General features: G+C 59.0%; 1 protein-coding gene across 4 annotated transcripts; it reads left to right on the top strand.

Moving 5' to 3' along the window:
• The first annotated feature begins 819 nt into the window (after window positions 1–819).
• Window positions 820–26,618, top strand: TACC1 (transforming acidic coiled-coil containing protein 1). Of its 4 annotated transcripts, none has more exons than XM_064637826.1 (14): window positions 820–905; window positions 7,597–7,709; window positions 13,487–14,501; window positions 15,540–15,575; window positions 17,205–17,265; window positions 17,469–17,667; window positions 19,015–19,070; window positions 20,599–20,721; window positions 20,891–20,967; window positions 21,408–21,451; window positions 21,552–21,712; window positions 21,949–22,055; window positions 22,624–22,744; window positions 23,236–26,618. In XM_064637826.1, exons 1-14 carry the CDS (start codon window positions 835–837, stop codon window positions 23,302–23,304), a joined length of 2,253 nt encoding a protein of 750 aa, XP_064493896.1. In that variant the 5' UTR covers window positions 820–834; the 3' UTR covers window positions 23,305–26,618. The 4 variants fall into 4 exon arrangements, with proteins under 4 accessions (XP_064493896.1, XP_064493897.1, XP_064493898.1 ...); XM_064637828.1 differs by lacking the exon at window positions 820–905 and adding an exon at window positions 6,786–7,017; XM_064637827.1 differs by lacking the exon at window positions 15,540–15,575.
• The last annotated feature ends 24 nt before the right edge of the window (window positions 26,619–26,642 follow it).

Below are 26,642 nucleotides of genomic sequence, written 5' to 3'. Positions count from 1 at the left end.
AAAAAAAGAGATTAATATTCCAGTTTTCAGTTTCTCAGAAGTAAAAAGCCCCAAATGGTGTCAGAAATGGATACGTTCTCAGGCACTTTAATTAAAATAACTCCAACCAGGACGTTTCCTGAGCGGGGTCACCTCTGAGCTTTTAAAGTGCTGCCTTAAATCTTCCCTCCATGAAGGGGTCTGGCTGCTGCCTGACTTTGGCTGTTTGGCTGCCCCTGCAAGGCACAATTTGGGAATTTTCAGGGGAGTAATTACACCAGTGCTTTATCAGGGCTTCTCGACTGAGATCAGGTGCCCTGGATAAGGAGCAGGAGAGGCTGGGCCAGTGGCTGATAATGGGTGAGGAGGTTTAGAGTGGATATTAGGGAAAATTTCTTCATGGAAAGGGTTGTCCAGCCCTGGCACAGGCTGCCCAGGGCAGTGGTGAATTCACCATCCTTGGAGGGATTTTACAGACGTGTAGATGTGGCACTTGGGGACGTGGGTTGGGGTGGCCTTGGCAGTGCTGCCTTGAGGTCGCACTCGGAGGGCTTTTCCAAGCTAAGCGATTCCGTGGATTTCTGGTTCCCAATGTCACAAGAGCAGCCGCCTGCCCGTGCCAGCCCCCGCCCGGGCCCCGCATCTGCGCGGGGCTGCGGGTCCTGCCCCCGGGACAGGGGTCCGGGGGAGGGTGGGAGCGGGGCCACCGGACACCCAGAGCCCCCCCGGGCCGCCGCTGCCCAGCTCGGGCCGAGCCCCCGCCCTTCCTCCATCCCTCCCTCCCTCTCTCCCTCCCTCCCTGCCGCGGAGGCGGGACGCGCCGGGACCGGCGGAGCGGCGGCAGCGAGCCCGGCCATGGGGGCGGCCCAGAGCCGGGACCCCCGGGAGCTGCGGGACCCCCGGGACCCCCGGGCCCCGCCGCGCCGGTGAGTGCGGGCGGGGGTGGGGGGCCGTGGTCCGGGCCGGGTCTGGGTCCCCCCCACGAGTGGAGCTGCTCCGGGCTCGCTGCGGTGGAGGTGGGAAACCAGAGCGTGAAGTCCTTGATTTGCGCGTTAACTTTCCCCTTTCCCCTTCCCTCTCGTCCTCCAGCCACACTCAGCTCCCCACCCAAGGGGGCCCAAACCCCCCATCCCTGGTCCCAGCAGACCAGAGCTCCCAGCTGCAGCTCAGCTCAGGAGGGAATTGGGGTCCCTCTGTCCCCCCAGTCTCGGGGTGCGGGGTGGGGGCCAGGGTGAGGTGGGAGCTGGTTTGGGGTCCAGAGGCCAGGGAGAGCCAGGGCCGGGCTGGGTGAACTGCTCCCCATCAGCTGCTCCAGCACTGGGAACTGAAGGGGAGGCACTAGCTGGGATCAAAAGGAAAAGCGTAAACATCTTATCTGGAAATCAACGAAAACACTTCTGGGAACAGAAATATTTCCTTTAAGGGGTGTACCCTGTGAGGCTGTTTGCAAACACCGGGCTCAGACAAGGAAAACAAGTGTGTTATGCCCTTGTACCTGCTTGGTTCTGCCTTTATTTCCCTGCAGTTGTCTCTTATATAGACATTAGAGGTGTTTCCCAGTGGAAAAACCATCCCAGTGTTCCCTGTGTGTGCTGGAGCTGCTCCTTTCTGCCCCATTGGACTCAGCTGCTTCTCCTTCCCACCTGTTTGCTCCACCTTGAGCAAACTTTGTTTTGTTTCTCCCACCCTTTATCATCTCCCTGGCCCCTCTTCCTGTGCTGGCTGCTGTCCTCACTCCTCAGCTGCTCCCACCCCTGCTGGCACCCCATGTTATGGGCTGAGGTGCTGCCTGCATTTCTCAAAATCACTGAGTCCAGGGTAAAATCAGGGATCTAAGGCCTGACAAACACCTGATAAGAGCATTCCTGCTGCATGACATGGATGTTTTTAGCAAAGAGAGCAAAGGAATTGAAGGGGGAGTCAATAAGCCTCGCAATGAAGGCAGATGCTTGTGTTCATCCGGCATCAGTGTGGAAATGGGGCTGGAAATCACGTAGCTGGAGCCTGTTCCTATTGAAATGAGATCGCACCCACACGAGCACATCAGTGAGATTAAGCTGTGGTTGGCGTTTTTAAAATGCTGGAATAGCAGAGCATTCATTATCCCATCACCCCTTTCCAGTGCAGCCACAAATGTCTGTATTTATCCATTTGCTGGCAGTTCGGTGGGGAAAGGCAGCTGGAGCCCGCGGCTGGCTGCTGGTGCCCGGGCTCGCGTGTGACAGTTGTGTCCTTTGCTTCTATTTCCGTAGAGCTATTTTGATGGAATGCGCAGCGATGGGAACTGTCACATCCCGGGCTGGGAGGGTCCCGGGGGAGCTCGGCAGCGCTGTCCCGCGCTGGGCATTGCTCTGGAGCTCCAGGGCAGGGCGCTGCTGCAGTGGGTGACAGCCCGGTTCCTGGTGGCAGAGCCAGAGCAGGGAGGAGGTCGGTTTTGTCTGCCTTGGCTTCCAGGGCATTTGGTGTTGTGCTGCTCAGTCCAGGCTGTGTCCAGGAGTGTCCAGGCTGTGGTTCTATCAAGGTCAGGAGAAGCAAAAGGAACGTGGGAACTTTTGTGTCGTGGATTTGGCCTCCCACGGTCCTGACTCGTCCCTCAGCAGTGGCTTCCTCACCTGGTGGGAACGTGCCTCTGAGCAACCTGCTCTAGTGTAAAGGTCCCTGCCCGTGGCAGGGGGTTGGACCAGACGGTCTTTACAGTCCCTTCCTACCCAAACCATTCTGGGATTCCTTGATCCTCCGGGCTGCTCCGTGGACATTGGCTCAGCCCCAGGGCTCTGCTCAGCTGCCTCTCGTTCAGCATCCCCCGTGATCCCTCCGGAGGGTGCCCACCCATCTCCCGTGTTCCCTCGGGGACGGGGCGAGGGGTCGGGCTGCGGAGACCCCTCCTCTCCTGGGCTGCGGGGCGCTGCCAGCCCGCGGGCAGCCGCGAAGCCCCAGCCCCCCGTTCCCGAGGCCGGAGAGCTCGGCAGCCTTTGGAAACTCATCCTGGAGAGCCCTCTAGCGAGAGCAGCGCCCGCCCGAGCCCGCCGGGCTCCCGGGAATGTCCCGGGATGCTGCTGCACCCGAGGGATGCTCCGGGGGGCTGTCAAACCCAAGAGATACGCCGGGATGCTCCGGGATGCTCCAGATGCTGACGCATCAAGGGGATGCTGATCCCTGATCGATAGAGTAGGGTGGGATAAAACACAGAACACCTCGGACCTTTTTGCCTGGAGGAGACAAATGCTGTGTGGATAAAGTGCTGATGACAAGCTGTGAGGGTGATTTACACAGCAGTGTAATGTGGATTCATGTTTTATCCGTGTGCTGATCTCTGAGCTGTCCCTTCCATCCCCTGCTGTCCCCATGCTCTGTCCCAGGGTTGGCTGCAGGGAGCCTGACCCTGGTCCCCATGGGGGAGTGAAAGGCCCTGCTGTGGAGGAGCAGAGAGGCAGGAGCTGAGAAAAGGAAAGAAAACCCACAAAAGATCTGTTTCTCAGCTAGAAATGGCAGCACTGGCTGCTCTGCTGTGCCTAGAAAAGCTCCACAGCCAGAAATAGATCTTCTCCTGCCTTATGAAAGGGCCAAGAATGGAAGCTCCAGGTGCATGCCTTCCTCTGGCCTGGGGCACTGCAGCTCCCAATGCCACAGGTGTGGCTGTGTGATACCTGTTCCACAGCGTTACACCCCACGCCCTCCCCGGGGACCAAGGTGTGGTGACAGTGGGAGGAATTGGACATGCTGTGTTTCTAGGATGTGAGGCCAGGCAGCAGCACTGCTGCCAGATGGCCAGGAGGAAGTTCACCCCAATATAAAAGCAGGGAAAGTCCGTCTGGGTGCAGAGCTATTACCCCTGGATGCAGCTGGCTTCTTGCAAGGATCAGCACGAGCAGCTGAGCAAGGTTTTGCATCTTTTTGCAGGTTCTGCGATGCCAGAGTTCTTCCAGCTCCAGAATCTTGGGGCTTCACCTGTCCTCTGTGTGGCAGGGGTTGCTGCTCTGCCTCTCCCAGTAAGCCCAGGCACTGTGTGAGCTGTGGGTGGTTTCTAGGTCATTCAGTGCTGCTGCCAGAGGCATCCACGGGCTGCACATTGCCTGTCCCTGAGCCACTGTGTGTGTGCAGGGCTTGGCACAGTGAAGTCCTGTGACAGCAGTGAGGGAGGTGACAGTGGTGCCAAGGACAGCCCGTCCAGCTGCTGCCTGTGCAGGCTGCACCTCTCTGTGTGGATGGCAGCTGCTGGCAGGTGTTTTTGAACAGGTCAGCATCCTCCCTGCTCTGCAGAGATGTGTTTGCTGACTGTGCCAAGCAGCATTTGGCAGGCAGAACCCTCAGTGTGACTGACAAAGTCAGGTTATCTCCTTGGCGGTGGTTTGCAGCCAGCGGTGCTGCCAGGCTGGGTCAGGTGCCAAGCTGGAAAATGCCACTCGAGGCATTTTCTTAACTGCTCATCAGGAACAGCAAGTGGAAGCAGGCTTTGCTCCTGCACTGCTCTGGTATCTTCCTGCCCCGGGCCCCGCAGGTCAGGAGCTCTGCAGCCGGCACGGTGCAGTCCTGCTGATCCTGTTCCTGCGGCCACGCTCCTTCCCCCAGGTGGTGGGTGGGAGCAGGGGCTCCTCACTGGGCACACCGCACGTGTGCAGCCTGCACAGGGACAGATCCTGCTGATTTCCTCTGCTCCTGTGCCCCAGTTCCCTCGTCCAACAAGTGGGGGGCTGCAGGAGTCAGCCTGTGCTTTGCCCTTCGCCTGCCACAGCTCCTTCCCCTCTGCAGCGGAGGCGGCTCATTCCTGCTGCTGTGCCAGCCCTGCTGCTGCTCCTGCTGCAGTCGTGTTGCTCTTCTCCCTGTGAGGTCCCTGGCAGAACCCGTCAGCTGGTTCAGAGCGTGGCCGCACTGTCACTCAGGCTGGTCCTTGGGATCAGCAGGAGGTGGGAGGGAGGAGCAGGAGGAGGAGGAGGAGGTCAGGCTGCAGCACAGCTCTTGCTGAAGATCTCCTTACGTAAAATTCATCTGCAGAAATCAGCTGTGCCACTTCGGAGCAGGGAAGTGGGCTGTGCTCTGCTCACGGCAGCTGCAGGCAACAGGATGTTGAGGTTCTGCTTTTGCTTGAGCCTCGTGGTTCTTGGCTGAGCGTTGATACGTGTCGAGTGCTCCCCTCTTGCTTGGTGTCCTCTGTGCAGCAGTGGGGGGTGTGCAGGACCCCTTGTCCCCGGGACCTGGGGGTCTGGGGGGGCAGTGTGGTGCTTGGCCGAGGTGTTCCCTGGGGCCTGTGCACTGTTCCTGCCACTGACCTGCGGTGGGAACCAGCAGCACCTCAGCTTTGGCTCACCCAGGGGAATCTTTGGGGAAGTTTGGAAGTGTTATGACAGGGGGTAAGAGGTTTTCTTTGTCAGAGGCTGGACAGTAAAGGCACGCAGCAATGACACATATATTTAATAAGGACACCAAGAGATGGAAGCCTGGGAGAAAGGATTGCTGCAGGGAGGTTATTTGAGATGCTCCACAGTGAGGAATGAGCCCTTTGAAGCATCCGACAGAGGCTGGTGTCAGAGGCAGCCAGACCAGATGGACGGGTCTGCTCTGCCCCAGAGGCCTCTCTGCTCATGCAGAGGCATCCCCGGCTCTCAGAGCTGGGTGATGATTCACAGGGAAGCACCGGTCCCTGGGCTCAGCCTGCCACGTGAACTCTTGGTCTGGTCAGCAAGGGCCAGCAACACTTCTCTGCAATGGGCTGGGCTGGTTTCACACCAGGACAGTTGTCTGCCCTTTCCCAGGTCATCCCTGGGACCTGCTGCCAGGAGTGGGGTGAGCCAGTTGGGGTTCTGGGGAGCTGCCAGCGATGCTGCTGCCAATGACAGATCTGCTGCCAGAGCCCCGGACATTCCTCGCTGTGCATCAGAAACATTATCCTCCTCTCTCTAGCAAGTGTGTGGGAGCTGATGAATTTGGGCGTGGGAGCCCTCGTTAGGGGGAAAGTTCCTGAGGGAAAGTTCCCGAGGGAGGCCAGCATGGTTGATTTCTGCGGGAACTGCCGGCTGTTATTTTTAAACAACAATAGTTTAATAAATAAATAAACTTGCTGCCACGGAAGGATATCGCATCAGCCAGGGCTGTTGAGGCCGGTATTTCCTTGGAAAATGGAAGGGGCAGGTGTGTCCCTCCCTCTGCCCCTGTCTCCCTCTGTCTGGTTCCTTGGCACTGGGAAGCCCCCTTCCTTAGGCAAGGCTTCCCGAGGTGGGTGAACCTTCCCAGTGGGAGCCACTCTTCCTGGGGGGAGTGAGGATTCCTGGGAGCTGCTTGCACCCCAGGGCAGTTGCCAGCCAGCGTGGGGTCTTCTCTGGCACGTCCAGAGTGGAAGGAATCTGCGTCCTGCCGTCTATGTGACAGCACAGGTGCAGCCCAATAAATGTGAGATGAACTGGGGGGGATCGGGTTTCACAGTCCACTGCCCCTCGCGTGGGGGGTTCCTGTGGCAAGGGGGCAGCAGGGCAGCCCGGGGGGGGGATGACAGCGATGTGCCCCGGCCCCGACTTTGGGCAGAAATAGGTGAATTTGTGAGTTCGCGTGGGAAAGGAGAAGAGAGGCGGCTGTCGGCCCCGGCCGGGCGGGGAAGGGGTTCGGGGACGCTGCCCCGCATCCCCCCCAGCCTCCATCCCCGCGGCCGGGGGTCCGGCGGAGGCAGCGGGGGGGCCCGGGGGCCGGTCCCTCCCGGCGGGCGGTGCCGGGGGCGGGCGCTCCCCGCCGCCAGTAGCGCGGTGCGGGGGCGGGCGGCCCGAGCGGAGCGGGGCGCGATGGGGGCGGCGGCGCGGCCGCAGTGAGCCCGGCGGGGAGCGGAGCGGAGCGGGGAGAGGAGCGGGGAGAGGAGCGGGGAGCGGCGCCGATGGCGTTCAGCGCCTGGCAGATCCTCTCGCCGGTGCAGTGGGCCCGGTGGACCTGGTCGGCGGTGCGGGGCGGGGGCAGCCCCGAGGAGGGGGACGGCGGGGCCGGTGCGGCCGAGGAGGAGGAGGAGGAGGAGGAGGAGGACCAGGACCCTCCGGCGGGGGGCCCGGCCCTCAGCTTCAGGCAAGTGACCCGCGGCCCCCTCCCCTGCCGCTGCCCGCCCGCACCCACGCGGGACGCCCACGCGCGGCGTGCGGGGCTGCGGGCGCGTCCCCCCGGCCCTCTCTCCCCACCCGCCCCTCGCTGCCCGCTCGCTGCCTGGCTGCCGGGGATCACGCATCGCACCGCGCCGGGGGCTGGGGAGGCCGGAGCCGGGCGCTGCTTCTCGGAGGATGCCGGGGGGGCACAGGGTCGGGACGGCCGGGCTTCTTCCCGCGGCAGCCCCCGGAGCGGCGGGGGAGATGCTGCGGGGGAAGACGCTGCGAGGCTGCGTGTCCTTGGAGGCCCGCGGTGGATGCTCAGCTCGGGAATGACCTGGCAGACGCCCTCCCGGAGGTCTGGGGGCACACGGGGGGCTGCTCACGATGATGTTTCACCTGCTCTCCCCTTTCCGTTTGTCAGCGTGTCCCGCCGGACAGGAGCGAGCGGCCGCCCCGGATGCCCTCGGCCCTGCCGGCCTGGCCGGACGTGTAGGCAGCGTGGAGGATTTCGGAGGTAGCCTTGAAAGCAGTAATTCCTCACTCTTTTCCCCCCCCTCGGCAGCTCGGACTCCACTGATAATTTTGAGACCCCTGAAGCAGAAACGCCGACCTGCTCGCCACTAAAGGAGTTCTGCGAGCCGCCGGGATCAGCAGAGCCCGAGGTCGGGACCCCAGGTAAAGAGCCGGCGTGTGCCTTCTGCTCTCGGTGCTGCGCTCCAGAGGCTGAAAGGCAGGGTGGGGTCAAGGAGGCAAAGTTGCTGGCTTTGAATAACGCCTGCCACATTTTTTGTGGTTAATGGCCTGGACGGTTCAAATGCCGGGGCTGGGCTGGGTGCTCCGCAAAGGCTGTGATGAGTTGATCGAGAGGAGCCCGAGGATGTTGTTAAATCATTTTGGCAGTTAAACGTCCCTCTGCCACTCTGCCCGCAGCCTGGGGGCTACCCCCATGCTCCTGGCTGGTGGGAGCTGCCTCGTGTGTGCCCCTGGCTCTCGCACAGGAGCTGCCGTGGTGCTGGATTTGTGTCCCCAAGGCTGGTCAGTGGTGGGGGTTTCATTACATGGTCCATTTTTCCCTGGAGTTAGGTGCCAGGTGTCCTTCCTCTGTGGCTGTTGTTAAAGATGAGAAAGCTCAATGCTGCTAAGCCCCCTTTTTGGAGAAATTGTGGGGGATCTGCTGTAAACCCGTGGGGTTTTCTCTGCCAGCGGTCCCGAGCTGTTGCGGGTTTATCCTTGTGTCCCACACTGCTGCTGCTCCCCTGAGTTGGCTCCCCATTAGCCTGTGGTCTTTTGGGGTCCACCTGCCCACTGTCTCTGTACCCTCCTCTCCAGGGGGACGTGCTGGTGCCCGTGGCTGAGCTCGGTGTTTATCTCTGTTTTCATGCTGGGAGGAAGCTTTGAAGCTCCACCACCAGCACCGTTGCAACAACCACTGGAGGTTATCGGGGCAGGGCAGGGAGGAGACCTCCCCTTCCCTCTGTTCTCAGCAGGGCAGGGTGGCTGGGCAGTGTCAGGGTGTCTGTGAGCCCCCAGGGGGGTCTGGGGGAGAGAAGCTTTTCTAAGGTGTGAGGCAGCACGTGGTGGGCCTGGAAGTTCAGCACAGGCTGTCCTGGGCATCCCCTGCCCTCTCCTGCCTCCCACTGCTGTGGGCCCTGGCATGGCTTGTGCAGTGTGCTCGCAGCAGTGGCTGGGAGCTTTCTGTAGGGCTGGTTTTGGAGCATGTGGGTTTGATCCAGACCCTGGGTCATTCCGTGCAGGAGCCCAGGTGCTGTAGATCGTGGCAGTAATGGGATGCCATGGCTCACCATCTCCTGTGATGTTGTTCTGCTAATGGGATGGATCTGGGTGCTCACCCACCCCTGTGGAAAACACAGGTTTGTTTGCTGTGATGGAGAGAGCATTCAGTTCATGCTTCCGATGATCACAGCTCTTGGAATAATCCTTCCCTTTTAAGAAGGGATGATAGAGGCATCTTTACTTTGGGGATAATGTCTGGGGAGGGGGAGAAGGAGATAAGGCTTTCCTAGAAGGTAGGAGGATATTTTCTGCCAAAGCTCAGGGAAGTGCATTGCCTCAGTGTCCAGGGTGTCCCTGTCCCTGTGTGTGCCTGTGCCCCTCGTCCTGGGACGAGCAGCTCCTGCTCAGCAGCGAGGGAGAGGCTGCTCCTGCACACAAAGCTCCCAGTGTTGTGGAGCCGAGGGGATGATCTCCAGCAAAAGCTGTTTTTCTGTGCTGGCTGGTGGAGAGCAGGATGTTGGAACCAGCAGAGCCAAACTGTGGTGCCACCGCACCCGGCTCTGGCCCCTTCCTGCCCACATTTCTGGCTGCGGCTCTTCAGTGTCTCTGGAATGGTGGAGGGAAGGGATTGCCCAGATGCAGATGTGTTTGCAGTGTGCAGAGGCACCCCGGGGTGCTCTATCACCTTACCAATGTAATCTGTACATTAAGGCCTCATCTTTGTGATGCTGCATCACAGCAGCCCGTGCTCTTCCATCTGGCTGCAGCTCGGGAGCAGCAGTGGGAATAAATGCCTGGATGGAGGCAACCCAGTGTAATGGCTGCTCCTCTGCACCGAGGCAGCTGAGCTGTCACCCACGGCAAGAGCCACTGCCCTGCAGCCCCTGGGGAATAGCTGCTGGCCACGCTGGGGTGCGTGGGGGCAGTGCCAGAGCAGGACCTGCGGGCAGGCGCGGCATTCCCGGCCCGGAGGGACAGCGAGGAGCAGGCACTGTCTGCTGTGCAGCTGCAGTCTCACCCTGCCTTGGGAACAGATGGGTGAGGCAATGTGTAAGACAGAAGCCGTGACTCCAGGGCTGGCTGCTCCACACACAGCCAAGAGGTGACCTGGGTGCGTTAAACCCTGGTCTTGGGGACAAAAATCCAGCCCCAGGGGGGGCTGCGGTGAGGCTCACTCAGGATCACTCAGACAGTTTCCTCTTGCTGCCTCTCGTGGTGGGGGCTGTAATTCTGTCCCGTTCTTGCTCAAGTTATCCCCGGTCACCTGCCAGCAGGTATTTTGCACGAGGAAATGAGCAGAAGCAGCAGGTCTGGAGCTGTCAGTGCTGGGAGCGGGCTCGCTGGCTCTCGCTGCCGTCGCCCCGACACAGGGCACGTGTTTTCCGGTGCATTTGCCGGTATGCTAATTCTTAACAGAATGGGTTTAAAAATAGATCAACGGCTGTTAAACACCAGCGGAAAGCCAAAAGAGGAAAGGAGTCGTTGGTGACGAGGGCTGAGCTGGATGCAGGGGCAGATATCCTGTGCTGGGCCGGGGGAGTGTGTGACTCACGGCGGGCACCGTGCCTGGGCCCAGTCCGGGGCTCGGAGAGTGGAGGGGCTGTTCCTGCCCACGCTTGGCTCGTGGGGCTGCACAGGGATCGTGGGGCTGCACAGGGATCGTGGGGCTGCACAGGGATCGTGGGGCTGCACAGGGATTGCTGCTGCTTCGCTCGGCAGCTGCCCGTGGCATGGAGAGGGCGCCGAGCCTTTGCCTTGCGGCGCTGCCGCTGCCGAGTGTTCCTGGTTCGTTTGAGGGAGCGAGGGATGGCTCCCTCTCAGCTGGAAAGCTGTTTAAGTCGGTGTTTGTGTTTAATTTCAGCCCAAGGAAGACAAGCAAAGCAATTATAATGCACAGGCACAAAGTGCCTATTACTGCGGTGCCAGACTGTCCTGACTGTTTTTCTTTAAAGAGTATAAAATCTTCATTTTCACTTTGTGGCATCCCCTCCAGGTACCTGCCTGGACCAGGAGCAGGTTTGCAGCCCACGCACGGCTGGGACAATGGTTGTTCTCAGGGATCCAGCATGTCCTGTACTGGGTCTGTGTTTGGGACAGATCCCAGGATCACTGTGTGTGCCATGCTGCTGGCAGTGTCCGTCTGTAGCTGGGACTAAACTGCCTCACCTGCCAGGCACCGTGCCAGAGGTGGAACGGGAGAGCCCAGGGTCACCTTTAAAGGATGCTGCAGGAAGGCATCTGCTGGGATGCCTGTGGAAAGGGCTGGTCCGAGGGGGAGAGCTGTGTGTTGTGGGTGGCTGCCAGGCTGCCTTCTCCTGGGGTCCCGGGGGGCATTCAGCACAGGTTTGGACCAAAAGGAGGGTTCGAGCAGTGACAGGGCTGGGGGCAGCAGCTGGAACTGGGGGACACTGGTTGTTTCCAGGAGCTGGTTTGCAGGCAGGAGCCATGAGTGCAGGGAGTACGTGCGGAGCCAACACGGCTGCTCACAACGTGACTGCCCGGGGCTGGCGGGAGCTGCGCTCGCTTCAGGATGTCGGAGCATTCAGAGGAGGAGCAGGGAGAGCCACAGGCAGCGTGCTGGGGCTGGGGAGGGCTCTGTGGGGGTCGGTGCTGCACCGAGGTATCGCTGTGCTCGTCCCCAGCACTGCCAGGCAGCGGCGGGGGCTGGAGCGCAGAGCTCTGCTCTTCCCGAGCCCCCCAAGGCCCTTCAGGTCACCGGGTTCTGCATCCTGTGTAATTGTTCCCGCAGGAACCTGCGCTCCCATCGTGCTGCGTTGAAGGCAGAGGAAATGCAGAGGGGGAGGAACGGAGGGAAAACTCCCCCGAGCTCGCAGGAGGGATGTTTCTGCTGCAAAAGATTTCCAAAATCATAGGCAAGCACCTGAGCTGCTCTTCACCCACACCTCCCAGTATATCCCAGTTCCTCAGCTCCCGGACTGGCTGAGTGGATGGGCTGTTCTGTGGGAGGGGATGGAGCAGCCGAGCTCTCTCAGGTGCAGAAAACAGGGAATCACGAAAGTGGAAATCCTGGGTGGGTGGTTCTTCTGATTTTTATGACAAAATGGTTGTTCTGAGCAATGGCCACATGTGCCATCGCTCCTTCCCTCCCCACCCTGCAGACACCACAGCACAGGGAGGTGGTTTGCGTGCCGACTGCTTGTTATTCAAGAAGTAATTACTCATTGCTTGGGTTAGAAACCAGGATGGGCTCATGTCTGTGAGAACGGCGGCTGCCAAACCTTCCGCTGGGAACGCAAAATGCACTTAAAAGGTCCTTTTGCCCCGACTTTGAAGTCTGTTCTTCTGTTCAGGGCTGTCTCAGGGAGGCTTCAAACATCTGAGCAACACAGCAAGTGTAATGGAGTTTTCTTTGGGGTCTGTTAAGAAAGTTTTCCTGGTTCCTAATGATGGGAAGGCCTGGCAGGCGCTGCCTTGGACTGGCTGCACTCCAAGTACTCATCCACTAGATTTGTGTTTACTGATGCGTTTTCTGGGGCATCAAGGCAACATCTACTTGGAGGGAGCTTTTTTTGCAGTCAGAGGGAGCGTTTTTGCAGTCTCAGGGAGCACACAGACCCTCATGATTCATTTCCATGGCTTTTAGCATCCTGGGGATCAATTATGCAAACCACGAGCCATCAGCTGAGTCAGGATCGTTGGCTCCATGTCCCGGGTTAGCCTCAGGACCAGATATTTGCCTGATGCACTCTTCCTCTGCCAGGCTGTGACTCTGTCACCAGCAAACATGAGCTGGTTGCAAATGCCTGGTGATAGGAAAAGCCTTTCCCAGGAGATGAGCTCAGGGCTGGGGGTTGGCATTCCCTGGCACAAGCTCTCCATTATCCAGGCTGCTCTTCACAGCCAGGTTTTCAAACCAGTTTGGTCCTTGGGCGAGCACTGGTTCCATCCTGCCCTTGGAGGGTTCAGCTGGACTGTGCCTCCCCAGAAAGGTGCCTGTGAGAGCTGTGGGTCTTACACGCTCCCCGATGGGTGCTGGGCACCCCATTCTGCCTCATCACAGGAGCCTGGGCAATGGTCCCTGGTTGGGGTGCAGGGGAAGAGGTGCAGGTGAGCTGGGCAGAGCCTTGGCACACCAGCACCACCGTCCTGGCTCTGGGAGCTCAGTGGGTGCAGCTTTCAGGATGCCTCAGTAGATAAAGGATCTCTCCCCCATCCCTTGATAGCAAAGAAAAGATTAAACAGTAAAAGGATTGAGGGGAAGGGATCAAAGTAGTAGTGATTAAGTCATGGATCAGGATTTGTGGTTAGGAGATGCTGACAGCAGTGTGGAGAGCCTGCCGTGACTGCAGCAGGATTTCTGCAGGTGAAGTCAGTTTGCATCTGGCAGCTTCCCCCTGCCTGGTGCACACCCAACTCTGCAGCCCCAGTACCGGGGGGTGACCCCCAAATCCCCCCTGCAGCCCATTTCTGCTTCTTCTTGAGCACACCATTCCATTCCCCTTCTCCCTGGGGCCTGCTTATTCACATTTCATGGTGCTCTCTCATGTTGTGCTGCCCTAAACACTCCTTGCTAATTTTTAACTCTCTGCTCAGGTGAGAAGTGACTCTCTGTCATCTGGCAGGAGGGAAGCTGAGTTTTGAGTCAGTGGATTCTCCACAAAATCCGAACCTGGAGCAGCTGTGAGGAGGGGACAGAAACCCTTCTGGAAGGGAGTGCACTGCAGGTCGAGGTTTAACCATCTCCTTTTATTTTTCAGAGCCAGGTGACCATGGTGACCTGCTGGTAGGGGAAGCCTGCCCGGACGGCTCTCCTGTGAAGCACCCCAAAGATGAGGCTCAACCGGAGACCGGAGCCCCCAAAGCCAGCTCAGATGCTGAAGGGGACACTGACCCCGACAACTCATCCCTGACACAGCCTCTGGCCGGGCAGGGCTGCAGGGCCAACTCTGTGCCCACTGCAGAGCCAGCCCTGGTGCCCCATGCGGGCACAGCCCCCGGGGAGTGGGTCATGTCAGGAGGGGACGTGGCAGACGCTGGCACGGGGCTGGTGGAGCTGAGGGCTGATGCCCTGGCCCAGGACCAGCTTGGGAAAGGGAAAACGCCTTCGCTGGGGAGGAAAACAGAAGGAGCCACAGAGGAGACCCCGATGCCCCAAACATCCTACCAACTTGAGCCTGAGCAGTGCGACAGGAGCGTGAGCCCCGCTGGGGCAGGGAACTGCCAGCTGCAGAGCTCTCCCCTAGCTGCCCCATGCCATCTCCCCCATCCCAGAGAGCTGGGGGGGGACCCAGCCCCAGAGCCCACAGGGCAGGTCCCAAACCCTGAGGCTGGTTTTGCAGAGGTGGGAGAGAGCACAGAGGCCAGGAGAGCTTCACCCAGGAGGGGCAGCAGGATCCCGGCCAGCAAACTGACACCAAAGAGACACCGAGAGTCCCCCAAGAAACCAGCTGAGGATGCAGAGAGGGGTCCCACGGAGCCACCACCACCCCGGGACTCCCCCCAGCTGGGTCCTGGTCACAGCTCCCTCAGTGGCAGCTCAGCACTGCAAAACTTACCAGCTCTCCCCAAGGGCTCTTACCAGTTTGACCCCGATAACTTTGACTCTGTGGATCCATTCAAGCCCACCAAGACACTGGCCAGCACTGCCCCCGACTCCTGCTCCGCTGCAGATAACAGCCTCAATGAAATCCTCGAGTCTCAGACGCTGGAGGCGCAGGACGATCCCCTGAAAGGCAGAGACTCCCCCAAGAAGCCCAAGTCACGCCTGATAACGTGAGTGCTGGTGTGCATGGAGCCGGTGCTGCGGCCCCCTGAGCAGGCAGAGCCGTGGTGATGGTGGTGCTGGTGGTGCTGGTGGTGCTGGTGCTGGTGGTGCTGGTGATGCTGGTGCTGGTGGTTCTGGTGGTGGTTCTGCTCCGGTGCCTTCTGAGCAAGCCCAAAATCCCACTGTGCCCCTCAGGTTCTGCTGCTGCCCCTGTTTAATCCACCCCTTGTCCTGGCGGAGGGACAGGTCCCCTCTCCCTGTTGGGAGGAGAGGGACAAGTGTCCTGCAGGGGTGCCAGTGTCCTGAGCCCCGGGCAGAGTGGGGAAGGCTGGATTGGGACCTGCTTGCAGGATCACCTCTTTGGAAACCCCTCGGGAGTCCAGCTGGTGGGTGCATGTGTGTTGTCAGAGGAAACCTGCAGTGGAGGCTGGAGCTTGTGGGTTTGCCGGCTCACAGGAGCTGCTGGACATGGGTGTGTCATTGATCAGGTGTTGCTGGGACACTGTGTGAGCTGCCACTGGATTTCTGTGTTATTTCAGGGGAAGAAAACAGGTTGGACAGGCAGACTGTTACCCTGCTGTCCGATTCTCTGGTGGGAAAACTAGAGAGTGGGTTTTTACAGAGAGAGAGAAGCCTCGCGGGCAGAAATCAGGCTGTGTTGGATGTTTTTGTCCTGGAAATACTTTGCAGAGAGTGGATACAAATTTTCTGAGAGCTGGTGTTCCCACGTGTGGCTGCGGGCGAGCAGAGCTGACGGGGAGGGGAAGCAGCAGGGAATTCTCTGCTCCCTCTCCATCCCTTTGGAGCAGTGTGGGCAGCTCTGGGTGCTCAGCACCCTGGCAGTGAGGTTTGTGGTTGGATCTCACCCCGCTGCTGTGGAGAGCAAATGCAGGATCAGAGCATCCCGTGTGTGTGTGCCTTCCCAAAGACTGAGCTGGGCAGCTCACTGTGCTTCTCCAGAGCAGAGTTAACATCCAGGTCTTTTCACACGCTCTTCTTCTCTCCATCTGTCCGTCTCTCTCCCTGTCCGTGCTTTGGTGCGTCAGGACTACTGAGCAAGTGAAATTTCTCTGTTTTCTGTTGTAAGTACTCTCTCCTGTATTCCTTTTCTTTTCCTTTGCTGTTTTTGTCCTCTCCCTGGGTGCGTGCTGGCCCAGTTGTCTCCATGGCATGCCGGCCCCTTCTGCCCTTTGACTTGTGCTCTCTGCTGTCTGGTTTGTGTCCCGCACCCCTCGGCCGGGTCCCCGGGGCAGCTTAGCCTGGCAAGTGCCTGGGAGTGAGGGAGGAGAGGAGAGCTGAGCTGAGCTGAGCTGCACCAGAGGCCTGTGCTTGCCCTCACAGCATGCACCTTGCAGCATCTTTTGGTGGTGGACAAGTGCTCACAACCTTCAGCTGATGGAGGGGGAGCAGGTTTGTGTGCAATCCAGAGCTGTTGTCTTGGTGCTGGGGGGGAACTCAAAGCAGCCACCAGGCGATGTGATAACCGTGGTGCAGGAGAGGGCGCAGGGCAGAGCAAGTTTGGCTGCTTGCAGCAGGGCATGAGGGAGGAGAGCAGCCCAGGTGATTCCTCGGTGAGAGCCAGGAGTGCATGGCAGCGTGCAGAGGAACCTCGTGGGCCGTGCCACGCCGTCGCTGTGCTCTGCTGCGCTTGTGTGCGAGGGGGAAGCTGGAGAGTGCAGTGGGGGGGGGCCATTCCCTAAACCTGGGAACAGCTCAAGCCTCTGACCGTGTCCCCATGATGGGGAGCGCAGTGTCTGGGGCCAGGATCCCTCCCTGGGTCCCTGCAGGGGCTGTCACAGGAGCTGTTCCAGCTCAGCGAGTGGCTCCCGGGTGGTCAAACGTGGCCACGAGCCTGGGAGATCCCTGAGTGTGCACTGAGAGGGGATGAGACGCAGGAGGAGAGCTTGTGTTCTGCCACCCACATTCCCTCTGGGACTGTCCCTCCGCTGCCTGGCGCTCGCTCAAGGTGCTGATGCCCGGTGTGTTGGGATGCAGCTCTGCCTGGAGTCCTGCGCAGGCGGCCTCCGGATGGGTGTCTTGAGGAATGTGGGATGAAGTTCCAGGGAAAGCTTCCTCGCTGGAGGGCAAGGGGACCACCTGCAAGACCCACCTGGGCTAAACTTCCCACCCACAAGGCCCTTCTCCATGGGACAGTGTTTGCTTCAGGTGGAGTGTTCATTCGAGGCACGGTGCATTGCCCCGGTGCTCTCCCACCCTCTGCCCCAGCTGCACGGGTCTGACTCACTTGGGAGACGTGTGGATGCCGTGGAGAAGTCCCAGACAAACCTCCAGCTGCAGGGACAGCCTGGAAATGGTTCTTCCTGCAGAAAATCAACACACACTGAGGCCTCAGGTGCCGTTGCACTGGATGCACGGGGCGAGGGTGCAGCGAGGGAAATCCTTCTCCTCGGCAGTCGCCTCTCTCGCCGCCGGCCCCTCGGGGTCCTTGGTCTGCTCCTTACCTTCCTCAGGAATAAACACCTCACAGACAAACCCAACCGCTCTGTAGTCGTGTCTTTTGTTTGCCTGTTCCTTCTGTTCCTTCCAGAACTTGCTCTGCCTCGGTGTTCACGGGTGAGTGGGGTGCTGGCACGCGGCGGGTGCAACGCTGGCGCTGGGGCTGCCTCCCCCTGCTTGGGCTGTCCCACACATGCCCCTGCCTGCCCCAAACCCCCCCAGCCCCCCTCAGCCGCTGCTTCTCTCCCCCACAGGAGCGGCTGCAAGGTGAAGCAGTACGAGGCAAAGCCCCTGGTCCTGGATGCCAGCACTCAGGTATGTGGGGTCCCGGCCCCGGAGCTGCATCTTCTCCATGGGCAGGTCCTGGTGGGAAGGGAGGGAGAAGGGCTGGTGGGGAGCAGCTTGTTGGTGGATTTTAAGCCTTCCATGCTTCCCATGGAGTATCCAGCAGCTCCTCTTGTGGTCTGATCCCCCTGGATTCGTCCAGTCCTGCTTAACTGCGCACCTTGATCATGCAGGAGGAAGGAGTGTTGATCTCAGAAATCCCAGACATTGCAAATAGGGATGGACGTGCCACTGATGAGGAGAAGCTGGCCTCCACCACCTCCGTGCAGAAACTGGCCGGGCTGGACAAGAAGGCTGAGCCAGAAGATGACCTGGAGTACTTTGAGTGCTCGAATGTCCCTGTGCCCGCAGCGAAGCAGAGACCAGAGGCAGGTAAGGAACAGCCCCTCTGGGAATGCACCCTGCCTGCACCCAGGGAACCTGCCCTGTTTCCCAGGCTGCAGGATCCCTGCTCAGAGCCTGTGCCAGGAGCAGAGCTGCCAGGACTCAGTGTCCCAGCACAGGAGCTGTGGTTGATGGAGATCTCAGTGATGCTATTGCTCCTGGAGGAATTCCACTGTCAGTCTCCCATGTAATTAGCCTCTCTGACCAAGCCATTACAAAATAATTAAAAGCCAGGCAACATGACATTTAATCAATAGCCAAGCCCTAGGTGCAAGCAGGAGAGATCACCACAGGAGGTTTGCAGCCCTCCCCTCTGCAGGGACCCATTAATCATTTCTCCTGTGGCTGTGCTGCTCTGCCAGCTCCAGGGAGAGGAGAATGGTCCTTTGTCCTCAATGGAGGAAAACCTGACAGCCAAGAGAGAGGCTGGGAGGGTTTATTTATTGCTGTTGATCTCAGAGGCCAGGCAGGTGCATGGGCTGGATGTTGGCTGCAGGGACAGGGTGGGAGCTGTGGATGCAGCCACTGGCCAGGGCACAGGGATAAATGAAGGGAAACAGTGGGAAATCTGCAGTCACCAGCATTTTGTTACCTCCTTCCTTTCTGAGCTGGGCTCTCGAAATACATTGTTCTCTGCCCAATCAACGTCTGAACCATGTCTGCAGTTGCGTGAGTGAGGTCCATAAATTACCCCTCGTGCTGTGTGAGGCAGCACCATGGCCACAGGGCAGGGTGTCCCACGCGTTGCAGACAGGAGGAGATGTTCTTTATCTCCTCTCTGCTGCCAAGAACAGCAGGGGCCTTGTGGCAGCTCCTTTGGAGGGTGTTGGGACCAGCTGGCTTGGGCTGAGGCTCGTGCTGTTCAGAGTGGTCTGAGCAGCTGGTCCAGCCCAGGGATGCATCCTGCCCAAGTGCAGAATGTCTCGTGCATCTTCCCCCTCCTCAGCCACTGTGGTCTCAGGGAAGGTCTGCCATGGGTGGCAGCCATGGGGACATGGGCACAGGCTGGACTGCCACCAGAGGGGAGTGTTGGTTTCCACTCCAGGGAGTGCAGGAAGGTTGGCAGGGTGCAGGAGATGGCACTTGGGGACAGGGTTTAATGGTGACCTTGGCTGTGCTGGGGGAATGGTTGGAAAAGTCCTCAATGGTCTTAGAGGACTTTTCCAATGAGAACAATTCCATACAAGGGCAGGAGCTGGGGGCAAAGAAGCCTTTGGGAGGGGAAGCTCAGGGGATGGAGAGGCTCAGGGGTACCCTCCTGCCCCCTGGAAAATCTGCACGTGCCCGAGGGTCCTGTTTCCAAGTCAATAAAAGGTTGTGTTTCCTTGTCTTTAGGCTTTGAAAAGGAGATCTGCAAGCAGATGGAAAAGGACGGGCCTGGCATCTTCCCTGTGAGTGCCTCTCGCTTCCTCCTCTCTGAAATGAGTTTCTTTGGGAGGTAAAATTCTTGACAAGCCCACGCAGGGACTCGATAAAAATAGCGGAGATTTCCTGGCAGGGCTGGAGGAGCCTGGCACAGGCTGATCCCTCCTGGGTGGGCGCTGGGGGGTGGGAGGGAGGGAGGGAGGGAGGGGGTGATGCTGGGGATGGGTAGGGCTGGTGCAGAGCCAGGGCTGTGCTGGGGAATGGCTGAAGGATGGGGAGGGGGCAGAGGAGACCACGGGGAGGGGACGAGCTGCTGGACACGGGCTGTGACTCACGTGGAGTGTCCAGGGCTGGCTCTGATGGCCTGTCTGTGCCAGTGCCTTCTCCATGGGATCCTCAACCACTGTGCTTGGGAAGGCAGCCAACAGCAGAGGTGGGGGATTAATGAAGAAGCCCTGGCTTTGCAGCCCCCCTGACCCTGGCACCCCCACAGTGGCAGCTCTGTGCAGGGGCACCCCCGACGTGCCCCAAGGAGCCCCAAGACTCCTCCACTGCTGGGGGACCCAGTGCCAGATTAGCTGTCCCTGGCCAAAGCTGCTCGAGGTGACAAGCAGATGACAATGAGATTAGCAACATCAGCAGAACCAGCTTCTCTGAGACAGATTTAACTGTGCTGAGCCCCACAAGGACATCAGGCAAAGTGAACCGTTTGTTCTGTGCCCTGGGCAGTGTGGTCAGGCCTCAGTCCCACAGACAAACTGGTTCCCAAAGGCACCTGCAGGTGCTCAGGTGTGCACCTGCTTTTGGGAGATGCTGTGGGAGGTGACTGCAAAACCACACCAGGCTGAACCTCCTCAGTGTTGGGGTGCCTGGACCCCAAACTGCCCCCATGGGTGGTCCTGGGGGACTCCCACCACTGGCCATGGCTGCAGCAGGGCTGGGAGGGCCACGAGGGGCTGGGTGTGCTTGGATTGAGCAGCAGCCAAAGCACTGGGGAGGAGGGAAGGGGAGAAGTGCTCCAGTGCTCTGGTTTCCAAACCACGAGGAGCAGGCTGCCTCCTTCCTCCGAGCACTTCTCTATTTATGGCCTGGCAGCCCGTTCCCAAGGAGATGAGTGCACTGACTGCACGGCTGTCACTGGCTGGGTGATGAAAGCAGGAACAGGCGCTGGTGTCAGCCCAGCTTGGAGGAATGTTTCTGGAGACCTGTCAGGCTGCAGGACCCCCTGAGGGAAGTGATGGGGCCAGAATCCAGGCAGGAATCGGTCCCTGGGCCACAGGGCTGAGCCTTCCCCCCAGTTTGGTCTCTGTGGCTGCAGCACTAATGCTCAGGAGCTGGGCTCTGGAAGGGGAAAGCAGTGAATGATGTGGGTACAACCACCCCAGCCCCCGTAGGGGCACCCATAATGGCAACAGGCTCTGGGTTATCCGTGTGTGCAGGAAGGGAAGTTCAGTGCCTGACCAGAGGCTGGTAAAATAGGGGAGAACACTCCAAACAGGGGAGGTGGGGTGAAAAGACACTTCCTGTGGCATCCCAGCTGAGTGGTTCCCCCAGGACAATCCCGGGCTGTGCCCCACGGACAAGTGCCCCGGCGTGAGCAGGAGCGAGGGTCCCCTGGACGGCATCTGCCTCAGCGAGTCCGAGAAGACGGCCGTGCTCACGCTCATCAGGGAGGAGGTAACAGCCAGGTCCCCCTTCCCCGGGGCTGCCCCTCCCCAGACCCCAACCCAGCCACTGCCATGGGGGAGCAGGGGCAGCACCGCTCTGCCCTGGGGGGGTTCTGGTCCCCTGCGTGGGGAAATCCCCCCGAGCACATCCCGAGGGTCCCGTGTCTGCTGCCACCCAGATAATCACCAAGGAGATCGAGGCCAACGAGTGGAAGAAGAAATACGAGGAGAGCCGGCAGGAAGTGCTGGAGATGAGGTAGGGGCCATCCCCCCCACGTGTGCCCCTGGCTCCGGGGCTCTGGGCATTCCCGGGCATTCCCGGCGGGGGGAGGCTGGGCGGGGGGAGGCTGGGCGGGATGGGATGGGATGGCACGGGATCAGCATCACCAGGGTGGGATGTCTCAGGAGAGATGTTCTCTTTGTGCCGGTGCCGTGTTGAGCCTGCTCATTCCTTTGTTGTGGGAATAAAAGCCCATTAGCTGTGCCAGCCCCGGGGGCAGCAGCAGAGGGGGGTCTCAGCCTGGAGCAGCAGTGATGGGGTCACAGCCCTGACATCTGGGCCCTGTGGCCACGCTGCTGTGGGGCTGTGGTGGTGCTGGGGGCCCCCATGGGGCAGGTTGATGCCAGCAGAGCTGGAGGTGTGTGTCCACAAAAAACTGCAGCCTCTCACCTGCCTTTTTTCTTTCTTCCTTCCAGGAAAATCGTGGCTGAGTATGAGAAGACCATTGCCCAGATGATAGGTACTGTGCTGTCCCCTGGCCAGGGGTGTGGGGCAGGGAGTGGCTGCCACAGCCATCCCTGCATGGTCACTGTGTCCTTGTTGTTTGTTCTCCACCACAGAGGATGAGCAGAGGACCAACATGACATCTCAGAAGAATCTGCAGCAGCTCACGATGGAAAAGGACCAGGCTCTGGCAGACCTGAACTCGGTGGAGAGGTCCCTGTCGGATCTGTTCAGGAGATATGAAAATCTGAAGGGTGTCCTGGAAGGCTTTAAGAAGGTCCTTTACCTTGGGTTCCCCTCTGTCCCTGCAGCCCTGGTCCCTGGACACAGGGTTTCCATAGAGCCACACTCCATCTTTCCATGCTGCTGAGCTGGATAAGGGGCTCCAGCACAAGGCAGAAGCTGTTTCTATTTAAAGCCTTTATTTTTACACTCAGAACAGGATCTATCATCCCATCAGAGCAATGTCTCTGTGCCCAGTCCCAATGTAGATGGATGTACTTTCTTTTCCAGAATGAAGAAGCTCTGAAGAAATGTGCTCAAGATTATCTAACCCGGGTCAAGCAGGAAGAGCAGCGATATCAGGCCCTGAAAGTCCATGCAGAAGAAAAATTGGACAAGTAAGGTCATGCATGAGGTGCTTCAATACTTGTAGGGCAGCAGCTCCACTCACTTTTCAGAGGCTGGAAGGCAGGAGCTGAACGGTGTGAAAAGCTGTATTTTACAACCTCAGGCTCAAGTGACTCTTAAGTAAGGCAGCACAAATCCCTGAATGCGTTCTCTGATCTCCACTTATTTATTTTTTAATGGAGAATCTGAGGTTCACGGTCTATTTACAGTCACTTACCAAGTCCCCCTGTTTCAGAGAGCTCCTGTTTGTGGTGTGCAAAGAGGCCACACAGCCCCAGGGCTCAGCTGATGAGCAGGAGCTCACCAGCACATTGTAGCTCTGAGCCAAGTTGGTGAGGAACTGGTTTAGTTCCGCTCTGAGAGAGCAGAGTTTCCTACAGGAGGTTGGGGGAGCTGAATTAATCCAGTTTCATCCAGTTTCCACACGGGAAAGCCACCTCTGGTGCATCCAGGAGGACGAGAGCAGGAGCCGGGCTCTGCTGATGCCCCAGGCTGTGCCGTGATGCTCCTGCCTGTGCCCAGAGCTGAGCAGCATCCCCCTCTCTCATCCCCCTGCAGAGCCAACGAGGAGATCGCCCAGGTGCGCACGAAGGCCAAGGCGGAGAGCGCGGCGCTGCACGCGGGGCTGCGCAAGGAGCAGATGAAGGTGGAGTCCCTGGAGAGAGCCCTCCAGCAGAAGGTAACACGCCTGCCCCCCTGCCAGCCCTGCCAGCCCTGCCAGCAGTGCCTTTTGCTGCCCTGAGCATCCTGTTGGGGTTGGAGGCGTCCTCCAGATTTTCAGCCCAGAAAGTGTTTTGTGGGTTTAGTTTTTGGGGTGTTTTTTGTTCGCTTGGCGTTTGGGTTTGGGTTTTTTTTTTTGTGTTTCATGGGACTGGTTTGGTTTTTTTGGGCAGAACAGGCAGAGCTCACTTAACGTGTGCCTGCTGGCAGAGATGTGGGCTGGGCACAGCGTGGTGGGCTGGGGCTGGGCAGCTGCAGGTCTCTGCAGCACCAGGGTCTGACAGGGATGAGGAGGGGTGAGCCCAGGGGTCTCCACGGTGCCTGGATGCACAGAGGAGCTGTCACAGGGGCAGGTCTAGGAGCTGGCTGCCCTTTCCCACACGGGCTCGCTGGCAGATGGGACCAGGTGTTATCCCCCACCAGAGTCCCCAAGGTCTGCTTTCCTTCCAGAACCAGGAGATCGAGGAGCTGACCAAGATCTGTGACGAGCTGATCGCGAAGCTGGGGAAGTCAGACTGAGCCTGCCGCCCTCGCCCAGCACTCTGCACTTGGCTGCTTTTCTCGTGACGTCGAGCACCTTGCCTTACCCCCAGGGCCCCCCACAGCGAAGAACACGCCTCCAGCTGCCCCCCTTGGCTGCTGGACCCGTGGCTCCCCAGCAGAGCTGCTCCCCTTGCTGTCCCTGTCTGCTTCCCACAGCTCCGGGACTGGGATCCCTGGGTCAGGCTGGGAATTCTGCGGTCACCCAGGCTCTGTGTGTCCCTCCCAGGGCCTGCTGTGCTGTCCCTCTGCACCAGTGCCACCTCTCAGCTGGGAGGTGACACCTCAGGCTCTGTCCCCCCTGGCTGGGCTGGGTCTGGTTGTGTCCCCACCACGCTCTGTTCACTTACTGTCCTCACGTGCTCAGCTGCACAGGTTCAGCCACGTGGTAGGTCCTGCCCTGGGATGTGGGTGATGCCAGGGCTGGCTCTTGCACTGGGAAAGGGGACCTGGCACACGTGTGGCCGGTCTCTGGTTTGTGGGTGAAGCACAGCACAGCCCGTCCCTGTCCCTGGCCGTGCCGGCCTCAGAGGAAGGGAGCCAACATCTCTGCATTCGTGCACTTTATGAGCATTTATGGGCACTCACTCAGGCTTTCTGCTCGCTCCTTCCAGTCAGGCACAGCCCTGCTGCACGCCTCGATCCCCCCAGAGCACCAAAACAGGCACGTGAGCAGCAGGAACTTCAGTCCTCTCGGTGGAGAGTCTGGGTGAGGGGAGGCAGGGGGCTGCTGCACCAAGGGGTGTTTGGAAACAGGGGAGATGTTGGTTCTGGGGGCTGGGACTGCCTGTCCTCCCCTGGGTGACCCGGGGTTGGACGTGGGCAAAGCCAAGGCTGTTGCTGTTGGCTCCCTGTGCCGTGGCGAGGTCAGGGCTCTGCTTCAGAGGCTGTAGGAGGAAGGAAGCAAAGCCTGAGCTGCCCCACGGCTCTGCTGACTGAGAGCTTTTCCAGAAGGGCAGAAGGAGCTCAGTGCTGCCCTGGCTCCCACACTGCTGTCAAAACTGCCCTTACAGCACTGAATATTAAGAGGACCCAACAAAACCCAGCCTTTACAGGCACAGGCAGATCCAGACACTAAAATACCCTTTGAAATCTGCCTGGATGCAGCCCAAAATCTGACTTTCTGTGCAGGCAGGCTGCCCACTGTGTTCCAGGGGTATTTGCTTCTCTGAACACACCAAGCTCCAGCAGAGTTGCTGAGGTTGCCTGTGCACTGAGCTGGGAACTGGGGGACTCTGGGGTGACACAACGTGTTTAAATCCCTTTGTAGATCCCGTGTGTGCCCTCCTGGTAGTGCCATTATACGAGTCAGCCCTCCCTGGTGAGTTCTGGCACTGTTCCCACCGTGCAGTGCCGCGTTTCCCTGGCTGTGGTGCCCTGGGAGCAGCACTAGGTGCCCAGCCTCGGGCAGGGACTGGTGACCTGTGTGTGTGCCACGGATCAGGGTGAGCTGTGGGTTGTGGGCACAGCCCCCCAGGGTCAGGGCAGACCCATCCCCTCCTGCAGGAGGCAGATTGATGGGATCGGGAAGTAGCTGTGGTTGTGGATTCTCTGCCTTGAACGGGTAGTCCTGAAGTGTGAAATAAGGGAAATATTTGCAGTTTGGACTGTTTCCTGCCCAGCCTGTTGAACACTTTCACAAACCTTTTTGCTGCTACGTTTTTGTAACAGAATTGAGCTCTTTTCCTTCTATTTTCTAATTCCCTGTGTTGAGCATGCAGAGCAAACACCTGTTTAAGCCAGAGCCATACACTTGATTATATTTTATTAGTTATATAATGTATAGAGAGAGTTTATTATACACCTAAGCAAAGATGCCAGCAGCCTGCCCCAGCATGCAGCCTCCCAGCCTGTTCTCCAGGCTCCCAGTTATTCCAGTGATGGGCTGGTCACTGTGAGATGGGAAGCCAGTGGCTGACACCCCTCAGAGCTGTGTACCTCTGGCTTGTGCTGGATATTCACCCTTTGCACAGTTGACAGGAAGAGCCTTTCTTTCCCTCTTTTTTCTTCCCCTCTGACTCCCCACGTGTCCCTCTCCCAGGCTGGTGGAGAAGCCTCAGTCCTACGATCAACGAAGACTGTTTCTGTCCCACTTGTGGGATCTGATAAAGCCAACACCTGAGACCCAGGGGTTTCTTGGGCAGTTGGGTTTTTGTCTTTGCAGCTCTTGAGGAACCGGAGAGCAGTGTTGCACAACCTCTCAGAGCTGGTGGAAGGCTGGTTTGGGGCTGGTTCCTGGTGTGGCACACCAGCTGGCTGTTCTGCCCACAGCAGTTCCCAAGGTGCCATGTGAGGCTGGGGGAGCCCCGGTGCAGGTCCCAGGCAGGGACTGCAGCTGCCCTCAGCCTCCTGCTCTGCTCAGGGCCGTGCTGCTCATGTGCTGGCTTGGCTCCAGGTGTCACAGCCTGAGGTTGGTCTCTCCTCGGGGCGCTGCTCTGGCCCTCGGAGCCTGCAGGTAATTGCAGAAGTTTGGGTTTCACCACTCAGCACTTCCCCAGAGCCCTGACCTGTGCAGGGCGCGGTCACTGCTGCAACCTTCCCCCCCGGGCTGCCTGCAGAGCAGGGCTCCACCGTGATCCCCTGCAGGGCAGAGTCCTCCACCCTCCTGTCCCTGCTGCCCGGTGTCACCCGGTCCTGCTGCCTCCCTCCCCTGGTGCTGTCCGTCCCTGGGCCTGTCCACACACCCCAGCCTGGGCAAAGACGATTCCTAAGGAATGATTTATTAACTATAATATGGTTACAGTTACATATGTATAAATACACACGTAATGGGTACAGTTATATGAAACAGAAGGGGGGTGTTTGCAGGGCAGGACTGTTGTACCCCATGTGCCGCGCTCCCAGGTGCCAAGACCAGCACGGGGAAGGGCTGGTCCCCACGCGTGGGGTCACAGCCTGGGTGTGTTTGTCGTGTGTTCCTCGCAGCAGAGTTTAAATGCCCCTTTCTGGCAGTGACAGGCCCCGCCCGTGTTGCTCGTTGCTCGTGCATTTGCCAGCAGATCTGTCTGTAATGAAGTGCCAACCCCCAGCCACCGATGGCTTCCCCTGTCCCCCCCAGTGTGACCCCCCAGGCAGGAACTCCCTCTGCTCTGACCCCCACCCTGCTGCTTCGTGCCACCCGTGTAACTGCCATCGCCATCAGTTTTATATGTATGATAATTTCCCTTTTATATGTCAGGTAAATATTTGTAAGAGTTATACTCACACAAATGAGATTATTATAATGATTACTAATATATTTTTTTTCCATGTTTCATTGCCTGAGTAAAAATTGTGTTTATCACCTCTTGAAAGCTTTCTTGGTGTTTGTGAGGTCG

The sequence above is a fragment of the Pseudopipra pipra genome, chromosome 28, assembly GCF_036250125.1.
Source record: "Pseudopipra pipra isolate bDixPip1 chromosome 28, bDixPip1.hap1, whole genome shotgun sequence".
In the NCBI taxonomy this organism is placed as follows: domain Eukaryota; kingdom Metazoa; phylum Chordata; class Aves; order Passeriformes; family Pipridae; genus Pseudopipra; species Pseudopipra pipra.
The sequence above is the reverse complement of the archived record's forward strand: the minus strand, read 5'-3'. Positions and strand labels throughout refer to the sequence as shown.

What these genes read in the sequence shown, in the direction of transcription:
- TACC1 (XM_064637828.1), top strand. Translation starts at nt 6,836, where the DNA reads ATGGCGTTCAGCGCCTGGCAGATCCTCTCGCCGGTGCAGTGGGCCCGG. An exon ending in AAATTTCTCTGTTTTCTGTT is followed by an intron (nt 15,576 to 17,204) that starts GTAAGTACTCTC and finishes TCTCCCCCACAG; the next exon opens with GAGCGGCTGCAAGGTGAAGC. An exon ending in TCCTGGAAGGCTTTAAGAAG is followed by an intron (nt 21,713 to 21,948) that starts GTCCTTTACCTT and finishes TTTCTTTTCCAG; the next exon opens with AATGAAGAAGCTCTGAAGAA.